The 12,178-nt window shown below is 34.1% G+C and overlaps 1 protein-coding gene across 1 annotated transcript in view; it reads right to left on the bottom strand.

The window, feature by feature from the left end:
* The window catches only part of PCDH15 (protocadherin related 15), an 857,865-nt gene that overhangs the window by 103,155 nt on the left and 742,532 nt on the right, over positions 1-12,178 (bottom strand). The window contains 2 exon segments of the mRNA XM_021073535.1: positions 7,314-7,454; positions 9,362-9,471. Of these exon segments, the coding sequence (XP_020929194.1) occupies positions 7,314-7,454; positions 9,362-9,471 (251 nt within the window).

Genomic DNA, 12,178 nt, shown 5'->3' with positions numbered 1-12,178 from the left:
GTCAATGGGGCACTTTCAGCATTGGTGTGCTCTCCTGCAGCCACTTGATTTTAGAAACACATTTCAATTACAGGTGACCTTTGAGCAGCACAGGTTAGAACTGCATGGGTCCCCCTACTTTTTAAAATAGATATTTTGCAATAATAAATACTACAATACTACACAATTCAAAGTTGGTTGACTTTGCTCTTTAAAAAATGTTTCCTGTTGATTTGGATAATTTTATTCATCATTTGTTTATTCATTTGATCATGTATTTATTAGATTACTCATTACTTCCATAGAAGACTGATGAAGTTTAAAAGATAAAAGTTAGTAGTAAGAGAGGGGAAAAAAAATGTGTCTAGAAGTCCTGGGTGAAAAGTCTAAAGTGCTTGAGGAAAAATTTAGGTTTAAATTTGGTAACGGTTAACACTGTGAAAACCTGAGAGGCCTCATAGCTTCTATTCCCTTAAATTCATCAACTGCAAAAACAATTCCCCTGATTCAACATTTCAAATATCCCTGGATTAAGATATGTATTTATAAGGATTTGAAGAAGATTATTAAGGTTATAATGTAATATTTGAATCTTCCTGAGTCCTCCTCATTAGAAAATGACAGAGATTTGGTTAGTCAAATATTGGGAGAAAGTAGAACAAGCAACTGGCAATTTTGAAAAGTGAGATAATGTCTTGCAAAAATGCATTACTTTATAAGTTCTCCCTTTTGAGAGACATGCTGTTGTTTGCTATAAAAATGGTAGAATCTCCAAGCTAAGTTCCCTCCAGAGGTGAAGTTCATGTGCAGGTTTTACCTGGATCTTCTCTGTTTGTGAGGTTTGAAGCTTAGGAAGCTATGCCACCGTGCTGCTTGCTATGCTGATACACCTGCTAATACTTCTGTTGTGAGTAATAGGGTCCTTGCTGCTGACCGAGGAGTTTTTTGTCTTTTATTAACATCCATGGAACTGTAGTTGGGCTAAATTATTAACCTGGGCACTTATTTTTTCTGTGGGTATTCTACTTTTAGGTCTCTTCCCCACTACCAAGTTTAAATAGGATAATATCCTAGCATCAAACCAAAAACCCACAGTTAATATCTACAACTACGTAAGGCAGTAAGCTAGCATCTAGATCAAAGAATGTGAGCTTGTGGGGAAAATAGTTTACAGAAACAAGATGACTGTATTAACTGCAAGTGTGATAATGACTGCATTTAAGGAATATCAGACAAGCCTAACATCTTTTGTTGGCTATAAGACCTGATGAACCTAGGCGCTGCCAGCACACACTAAATGGAGAAGTTACTAAGTTAATATGAATGCAGTAGCAGGACTAAACTCCACACTAAGAGAAAGGAGAAAACCGTAAAAGCAGAATATAAACAGAGCAGGGTAGGCACAATGCGGCAGAGAAAAGAAATGTCTCCAAGTAAAATGGGAATCCAGAGAAAGCAAGAAGATAAACAAAGCTGAAGGATAATTTTTTTAACACTTCATGAAAATAAATGAAACAGGTATTCCAGAGGTGTGAATTAGGAAAGCTATCCTGAAATTATTCTAATTTCACTTAAACATGAAAGTGGAATTATCTTCAAAGATGAAAAAGATAGACAGAAACATGAAAGATAAAGAAAAGATCATGGTCAAAGCCACAAAGTAAAACGAGAAGAGCAAGAAAAATAATAGCTATAAAAAATAAAGAGGGTTTATTTTTTTATTTTTTATTTTTTTTGTCTTTTGTCATTTGTCTTTTTAGGGCCACACCTGTAGTATATGGAGGTTCCCAGGCTAAGAATCGGGGCTGAAGCTGCTGGCCTACCCCATAGCCACAGCAACGTGTTTTTTTGTTTGTTTTTTTTAAAGATGCAAACTGTTGGTATTTTGAAACAAGCTAAAATAAATCATGAAAATAGAGAAGCTATGAAAGAAAAACACATATCAGAAAAACTCAATAATGAGAATTTTTAAAAATCTGAATAAAATGAAGATATTAGAGATTAGACAAAAAGTGATATAAAAGATAGAAGTTTTATCACTTGTGTAATAGAAGACTGCATGATGAAAAACAAATTAATAAAAATTAAAAAAATAAAGAATTCAAGAAAACTTTCCTGAATTAAGCTTGAATGGATAGATGAATGGATATTTTATATATATGCAGAAAATGATCCAGAATAGCCAAGATAGAAACCATTCTAACAAAACAACTGGACTTTAAGGAACAGAATGAATTATTTTGAAATTCAGGAAAAAAAAAATCCAACACTCATTGGAAAAGAAAAGCTGTCTGTCATGACATTTTTTGACCGTAATGTTTCATATAAGAAGAAAATGGAATGAAATATTTAAGTCAAAGAAGGAAAATATGAGTAAAGGATTTTTTTTTTCTTTTTCTTTTGGCTGTACTCACAGCATATGGAGTTCCCAGGCCAGGGACTGAATCTGAACCACAGCTTCAACCTATGCCGCAGCTGCAGCAACTCAGGGTCCTTAAGCTACTGTGCCATAGTGGGGAACTCTCAAGTCAAGGCTTTTGTATCTAGCTACATTTATGTTCAATTATTGGGGCCTCAGATATACCTTTATTGATGCATTAGGACACAGGAAATGAGATTCCTATGAGTCTGCTCTGAGGAGTCTGCTAGGGAACAAACTTCAGATAACAAAATGACTAAAGGTCTTTTGGTATTAATAGGGATAAAAGAATGATATTTCAAATTACATTCATGGGAAAAGAAAATCAATGAAGCAGTAGCATTGCTTACAGTAGAAAATATACAAATAGAAGCAAAAAAAAAAAAAAGGAGGCTAAGCACATCATGTTAGGTAAAGTAAGCATTTGAACAAGTGTTGGCAACCTAGAACCCTTCAGTCAAGTCTAGTCCACAGTCCGCTTTATTAAGTGAAATTTACTGGAACACAGTCACATCCATTTATTTACATATTGTCTCCCCCTCCTTTTCAACTAGAACAGCTGAGTTGAATAGTTTCAACAGGGAGCAGATGGCCTATACAACCAGAAATATTTATTACCTCAGTAGTCACATTTGGAGTATGAGAGCAAACCAACTCACTGTTTTGAAAACCAGTGAATTAAAAAATAATAATAATCATCATTTTCCCCCTTCCTTTTTTTCTATAGGAGTTGGGCCTTGGAGTAATCAAATATTTGATATGGAAAGATTTTTTATAGAAATATTTTAGCTAGTAAATATAGAAGAAATAAAAGGAAGGGATTATGAGCTAGAAAATGATGAACATTGGCTGCTATTACCACAGGAGAGAGTCAAAGGGACTTGGTGTGCCTCCTCAAAAAAGTAGTGAATATCACCTTTGATTTCTTTTGTGTGTGTGTGTGTGTGTGTGTGTGTGTGTGTGTGTGTTTGCCTTCTCTTGAGCCGCTCCCACAGCATATGGAGGTTCTCAGGCTAGGTGTCTAATCGGAGATGTAGCCACCAGCCTACACCAGAGCCACAGCAATGCGGGATCCGAGCCGTGTCTGCGACCCACACCACAGCTCACAGCAACACCGGATCCTTAACCCACTGAGCAAGGCCAGGGATTGAACCTGCAGCCTCACAGTTCCTAGTTGGATTCCTTAACCAGTGCGCCATGATAGGAACTCCTGATTTATTTCTTAAAAAACAAAAACAAAAACAGGTCTAATCAAAACTCTACATCCAATGACAATTTATAGGAAATAAAGGACACAGAGAAAAATGTTAAATGACCCACTGAAAATACAGTCATTGAAATCCAGGCTTCAGACATCTGATTTCTTTTTTTTTTTTTTTTTTTTTTTTTTTTTTTTTTGGTCTTTTGTCCTTTTTTAGGGCTGTGCTAGGGGTCGAATCGAATCGGTGCTGTAGCTGCCGGCCTACACCACAGCCACAGCAACGCCACATCTGAGCCGTGTCTGCCACCTACACCACAGCTCATGGCAACGCCAGATCCTTAACCCACTGAGTGAGGCCAGGGATTGAACCCGCAACTTCCTGGTTCCTAGTCGGATTCATTTCTGCTGCGCCATGATGGGAACTCCTAGACATCTGATTTCTTGGACAAATAAATATCCAGGTGGATAAAAAGGAACGACTATAGTGAAGTCTATAGATTGAAAGAGACTTAAAAGACTTACGAACCAGTAACAGTATATGACCCTTATTTGGAGTCTGCTTTGAATAAGTTTTTAATACAGGTATTGAGTGGCTATTTGTTGATATTAAGAAATTTTTGTTTATTTGGGGAGAGTAATAGGAGTATTGAGACTAAGTTTTAAGAGTACTTATTTTTCAGAGATACAAATTGAAATATTTACAGATGAAATGTTATGTCTCTGTTCTGTTTCAAAATAATGGAGTGCGACTCTAAATGAAAGATTTCTCAGGATTTGATAAGGTTGAAGTTGGGTAGTTGATACATAGAGGATCATTATAAGAGTCTGTAATTTTATTTATGCTTGAAATATTCCTTACCAAAAGTTAAAAATGTAAACACTGCAAATGTCAAATTTTGGAAATGAATTCTAAATTTTTTTCTATTTTAACTATTAATTTGCATGTAAATATTAAATCTAGTTATAGCATAGTTATAAACTTACTTTGAAAATTATGTCATTAACAAATTCTTGGTAAAGGAAATTACAATACAATAATTCTTTTTTGGGGGGGCCGCACCCACTGCCTATGGAAGTTCCCAGGCTAGGGATTGGATTGGAGCTACAGCTGTCATACTATACCACAGCCGCAGCAATGCCAGATCCAAACCACATCCAAACCAGATCCATGCCACAGTTCACGGGAACACCAGATCCTTAACGATGCCAGAGATGGAACCTGCATCCTCATGGATACTAGTCAGATCATTTTCCACTGCATCACAATGGGAACTCCATAAAACACTTATTTAATGAATTAAATTTATTGTGTTTATTATCTTCATTCATATGATATGTGGTAGAGCAAAGATCAGAGGGCAGCTAATTCTGAAGAAGGGGTGAGCCTTTAAACAATTAATTAATTAACTTCAATTTACATAATGGTTTTATTATTTGTAGAGCTAATGGGTAGCAATTGATTATAGACCATTCACAATCATTCGTAAGTGAAACTGTCTCAGAAATACTACATGGATTTGTACTTCATACTCAAGAAGCAAAGATCAGTCATGAAATGTTAACAATATCCAAAGCATTAGGCATTAAACAAACTGACATTTAGCTTTTAGGTTTCATGTATTTCTGAGAGGATAATTCATGAATTTGCTAACTGGTCTTACTCTACATGCACAGTGGGACATACATAGGTATGCATAGATATATTTTTATTAGCCTCAGATTTATATTTAAATTATAGTAACTGGGACATACATAGGTATACATAGATATATTTTGATTAGCCTCAGATTTATATTTAAATTACAGTAACTAGTTTATTCACATATAAGGCATCAACATGTCTTTATTCCTAGAAATCTGGGCTATTTTGCAAGGTTCTACAACTTCAATATTAAGTAAAATTTTCCTTATAATTATGTTTCCATTTGTTTCAAGGAAAGATAATTTTTTTTTTTTTTTTTGCTTTTTAGGGCTGCATCCACTGCAGCTGCTGGCCTAAAACACAGCCACAGCAGTGCCAGATCCAAGCCATATGTCTGAGACGTGCACAGGTCACGGCAACGCCTAAACCACAGGTCACAGCAATGCCAGATCCTTAACCCACTGAGTGAGGCCAGGGATTGAACTCGCAACCTCATGGTTCCTAGACAGATTCATTTCTGCTGTGCCATGACGGGAACTCTGAAAAATGGTTTTTGATTAACTTTTACATTTATTTTATTTGCAATGAGGTAGTATATATTATATAATCTAGAACTAACTATTCTAACGTTTCAATTCCTGGTTTAGTCGATTCAATGTACAGTTTTAAGCATCTTCTATAATTTTATAAAAATTTAATTGCCTGCAGTTTAAAGATTTTAAAAACTCAAGTAACTGGTTTGCTATTTTTTAAACAACTTAATTAGGTAAGTGATGCATAATCACTGAAGACAATTTAATTCCTTTAATTCCAAAGATACATTGTTTATAATGATTTTTTTCCAGTGATTTAGTTGTGTTTTTATAAACAACTATGCAGCCTTCTACATTAGATCAGTAAGTGGGATTTGAAATAAATGTATTAGAGTGATTTATTTTAATGATCGTCAATTGCTGAACTGATACAGACAATTCTATAGTGCATCTTTTGCTTCTTATTCCCGTTTCGCTCACCTTCCTCTCACAGTGCCTGGGCTCACATGGGTACCCTTGCTCTAGCTCTTAGGGTCTCTTCCTTTTTCCTTGTTCCCCTTTTAAAGATGCTGAGTGATGGAGTGCTCTTACAGTATGTCCAGAAATGGTCCCAGAGTAAAATGTAAATGTTTTGGACTCTGTTTTGCACTTCCTACCTTCTCTGGGCCTTTGTTCTGCCAATGATTAAATTAAATCTGGTTTTCTAGATTCTCAAAATTTCCCCATTCATTATAACAGCTGATATATGATAATGTTAAGTAACAAAAATATGGATTGCTTAAAGTGCAAAGGAGTATAATCTCAATGGATGGAAAAGAATAGCACTTATCACATTATCAGTAACATCTCTCAGAATCTATGCAGGCCCTCTTCATATATTGGCTTTTACTTGCTTCTCCGTATGGGTAAACCATATCACATTGAAACGCTGAAGAAAGATTTTAGAGTCAAAAGATAGAGCTTAAATCTCTCTTTTCATTCACTGACAGTGTCATTTTTAAAAAAGTCACTTAACCTTTTCTTGTCTTTTTAAAATGAGGATAATAAATCTCATTTCCTAGAAATGGGTGTGAATTAAATATAATGCTACACATAAATTATAATAAATGTTAGTCACTCTTCTTAAGATGCATTTTCCTCTGCTCTAAGAAAATACAAAGTGCTAGAAGCCATACAATTGAGAGAATGTATAATAATCATGGGCCCATTAACAGTATATATTCCAAAGGGTTAGCTAGAATCTCAAAGTGTGATTAAGAATAAGGTTCTTATCTAACATACACAGATAATGATGACATACCAATAAGATTGTGTACAAAATTTGAAAAGAGTGCATTATTACCTTGACATTTCGGGAGTAGGAAATCACTTTCTGCTTTGTCGTCTATCAGCTTTTAAAATGAATGAGCACTCCTCTTTGTGTATTAATGATCTTTCTATGTTCTCCACTGAGAACTTGATTTTAGACATATGTATTTCATTAGAAAGTAAGTAAAAGCACCATAAAATTCTTGCAAAATCCTTAAGTATACAACTTACTTTTTGAAGGAACTCGGAGATTGGCAAGGACCACTTCCAGGGAATCTGCTTGGACTCGAAGTACGTAGCTTGTCCTTGTCTCATAATCCAGAGGGGCATTTACATAGATCACACCCGTGATGTTATTAATTCCAAACTTATCTAGAATTAAAATACAATTCCTTGGTCACTGTCTTCATGCTATAAGAAAAAATAATTCTATTTAAAAGGCACTGTGATTTTAAAAACACTATAATAAGAGTAATACATAAAAACCACAAAATGCTGGCTTTTGGGAACTATGTTCCAGTTCTTGAAATTAATAACATCGTGTTTCCCAATTTTAGGGTTTTTTTTTTTTTTTTTGAGATGCTCCTGGAAATTGACATTTCTATGGTCAATTGGATGTGGGAAGCAATGAATAGTATATACCTCACCATAGAAACACATGATCCTCTAAAGGCTTCTAGAAGTTTTATTTTAAAGAAAGCCATTTAATTTTGTTTAAGCAAGAATTTTTTGATCTTATTGGATTACTATACTTTTTATGATTTAATGCACTTTATTATGCTGCAGATTTAGCATTATGTTAAGAACGCTTTAGGGAGCAAATAATTTAAAATGGTAATTATTTAGAAAATGATATTTATTATCCTAAACATCTTAAAATATTTTGCCCTGAAGTCACTCTTCAAAAAATAAATTTGGTCATATATATTTCAGTGAAGGGAAGGGCAATACTGGAAAACTATATAATATTTTACTTCTTGCACACTCTGTATCTTTTCCTCACTTTGGTTTTCTCCATAGCATTTATCACTACCTAAATACTATATATTTAAAAGTTTAATAATTATTTAAAAATAGCTATTGTCCATCTCTTCTTATTGGACTGCTAAATTCTATGAGGGCAAGGAACTATCTATTTTGCTTATTGCTCTATCCTTAGTAACTAGAAGGGTACTTAATACATGATAGATGCTTAATAAACATTAGTTGAATAAACTAGTAAGCAAATGAATTAAAAAGAATCACTGTGGAAGAGTGTGAATAATAAGTAGAGCCACTTTGCTAACTTCAAGGCAGATAAAAGACAGAATCACAGAAAAAAAATTTAGAAATCACAGCTTTAGTCAGATGTAAGTTTAAAGAAAATGGAAGGTCAGTAATATGTAGAGAGGAGGCATAGCAGCACAGAAGAAAGACAGACAATAAGAAACGTACAATAATGAGCACTTGCTTCAGGGGCAGTGATTTCTAGTAATGGTTGGTCATTGAAATTCTTGAAAATAGCTTTTATAATTTCCTTGCAAACTGCTTTACAGCATTAACATTTGTTCATTATATATTGAATAAGCATGTGTTTATTAAACACATATGAGCTATTTCTTAACCACCCACAACATGCAAGACCATTTAACTTACAAAAACGAAAAACCAGACGACAACTAACCTGAGGATTATAGATGAAACAAAGAATCGGTGAGAAAAACTGAGCTATGAACTTATTCCCACAGGAGAGCAAACAATTCTGTTCTCAGTTAGAAATGATTGGTAGACAAAACTCAAATTATTTATTTACTTACAACTGTTGATTGTACATTTAATTTGACTGAGGAATCATATAAAATGCTCATGGCTTTTATAATGGATGTGTCTCTTTGGGCATTCACAATTATTTCTGTTTTTAAAATTTATTCAGGATTACCTAAGGTATGACAGTGGAGTAAATGTTGTAGATGGCACAGAACAGAGGAAAGAGTCTATTATAGGCAATAATTTCAAAAGCTGAAAGCACATGTGCATTAATTTTGAATAAATATCATTAAAATACCCCTAAATCAGGGGGAGAGAAGGCTTTCAGAAATGGATACTTAGTATTTTTTTAGGGGAAAAATAATTTTGTTAATATACCTGGATTTTTAATCAGAATCAGCACATAGTTACCAAATTTCAATTCAGTGAAACAATTTAGTAGAAAAATATGGTAAATAATAATTAAATCTGAAATTAATTCCAAATCAGGTTTATTTTTTAATGGTGAAAACACCAACTAAGTATCTACTCACCCTCTTCATTTCCCGAAACAATGGAGTACACAATACTCTGATTGATGGCTGCAGCAGAAATTAGACCAACCATAGTCCCTTTGGCTGCAAGTTCGCTTACTGGAGGAGGCCTGCAGGTTTAGAGAAGATAGTTTATTTTTATTGTCTATTCTGTCATGATGGAGTTTTGAATTTAATAACAATATACTAGTTTTGTGTGTGTGCCTGTGTGCTTATATGAATAACACTATTTTTGGAACTTTTCAACAAAGTTCCATATTCAGACTCCAACCCTAACAAACTATGCTCAAAATTATGCAAATATTTTTAGTTGAGAATGTCTTGTCATGCGCATGTCACTACTTTATTATCTGTCAAATATTGTGTAATTTTATCCCCTTGTCCCTGAAACAGCTTCTGGTCAGAATACAATAGGTAGATACAATTTGCCACTTCAAGTTTCTAAAGTAAATTGTAGCTTTTATGTTGGTGATATTAACACATTTAAGCAGATAGCCTCCAGGTGTCTCTTTCTAGTCCTAATTCTTGCTCTTCTATACACCTCTAACTGTGTTAAAAACATTCGAATAGATGGCATCACAAAATTAATCTTTCTTTTGAATTCATGTATTTTGCTTAACTGTAACCATATTGTGACCCCAGTACTATGTATGATATCTACTTAATTAAAAAAATATATTTTCAACAACACATTATCTCATTCCCAAAACCTGTGTTATTTTATATTAGTCCCTGTAACTAGGTTATTATAATTTTATAGTAAAAAAACATACATCCATCTCACTAACATATTTCATAGACATTTATATTACCCAGCTCCAGTAGATTTAAAAATTTATATTAAATAAAAATTTTAATATCTCCAAATACCTCTATAGTCCAGTCAATCTATCTAACCCATCTTATTTCTATAAGTATTAGCCTATTTTCTCAAACTGATAAGACAGATCCTATTGCCACTTCTTTCACACAACCTTTTAATACTTTCTCATTTAATATTACCCCTCATTTTTATCTCCATCTTTTCAATTCTTATCTTGAATACATTGCACAATTATATTATGTTCTCAGCAAAGACTTTTATATATTTATTGAGCTACAAATACAGTTTAAAAAATAAATGACATACAATCCTTCATAAACATCTTGTGCAAAATCCTGTGCTCTTTGCCACTGTACCCCACACACTTGACTGACTAAAAGCACCCACATGTGAAGTGATCCATCCTGCAGACAGATGCCCCAGCACTTAATGGAGGTCAACATCTTCACTGCAGGGTCAGTAACTATTTCTTGATAAAGAGCAAGAACTAATGTGTATACTTTTTATGAAGCACTTATTTATTTGTTTAATTTTACTTTTCTGCATCTTTTCTACCTCCTTTTGTTAACAGGATCCAGATATTGTTTTGGATTATCATACCTCCTCATTCTCAGCCTAACTGGTTTGGGTAGGGCTGACCCAATCTATATGATAGACACACTACCCAGCTCTGACCAATGAGAGCACTTTATCCTCTTTGCTTTATGGTTATATGTGGTAAACATCTCATGCAAAAACCAATGAAAATTTTACCAAGTTTGTTACTGTCACAACAAAAAAGTGGGGTTTTGTTGTTGTTGTTGTTGTTGTTGTTGTCAGCTAGAATTTCAATGTTTGTCCCTAGGAGAAGGTTCCTGTTGATATTAATACCAACACAAATAAAATAACTAAAGGTTGAAAATACATACCCTACACTTTGACTAATCTAAACTCTGTTATATTTGAAACTAGGTAAGCTCATTACTTCAGTTACTAAAACAAATTTTCTTTTATTTCTCCTTTATCTAGGATTTCTATCACTTGCAATCAAAAGATTCTCAATTAATCTCAACAATGTTTGGATAAGAAAGGATATATTTATTCAAGCAGACACTTCTAAAGAAAGATAACTGTGACAACACAATTATATTTATAAGCAATTTATCTAGATATTGTCACAGTATCAGTTTAGTAAAATAAGGATGTCTTGGTAACTTTGCCCCTAAAATGATAGTCTACCACAGATAGGAAGGCACTTACAAAAGTGTCACTAACAGTGGTTTTATGGGCTGTTTTAACTATGGATGGTATCTTGTTGGTATTTTAGACTATAGACAGATATTAAGACTAAATACTATTTGTCACATTGCCTAGTGGCTGAACTTGGTGATGGTGAAATCATTAAACCTGGAAAAAGTTAAAATGAGAGAGCTGTGGTACTCAGTGATCTCCCATTCTGGAATTCCTACCCTTGTGTATACTTCTCTTGCATAAGAGGAAGACAGCAAAGAAGATGGGATATCACTTTAGCGATTATACTATTCTTGATTATAACATGTAACTGTAACCAGTAGATTCTGACCAACTTCCTTGCTGGATTTAATGAAGTAAGTGGCCCTGTGGACTGAAGGTGAGGTCTGACCAACAGCAGGCAACTGAGGCCCTCAGTCCAACATCCCATGAAGTACTAAATCTATCCAGCATCCACAAGAACTTGGAAGTGGACCCTTCTCTAGTTAACCCTCAGATGAAATTCTAGCCCAGGGCCAAAACCTTGATTAAAACCTGTGTGAGACTACGAAACAGGACACAACTAACAAATGCCTAACCTTCAGAAACTTCAAGATGATCAGTGTGTTGTCTTAAGTTATGTTTGCAGTAGTATTGCTATGCTGGAATAGATAAGTAATACACATGGCTTGAATATTAGAGCAATGAATCGGTAACATTTGACAGATCAAATTATATCCAACCTAAGATTGGTATAAGAGAACACATATTAATCATATTCTGGG

This window comes from Sus scrofa, chromosome 14 (assembly GCF_000003025.6).
Source record: "Sus scrofa isolate TJ Tabasco breed Duroc chromosome 14, Sscrofa11.1, whole genome shotgun sequence".
NCBI classification, from domain to species: domain Eukaryota; kingdom Metazoa; phylum Chordata; class Mammalia; order Artiodactyla; family Suidae; genus Sus; species Sus scrofa.
Note: the sequence above shows the minus strand (reverse complement) of the source record. Positions and strands in the feature narration are given on the sequence as shown.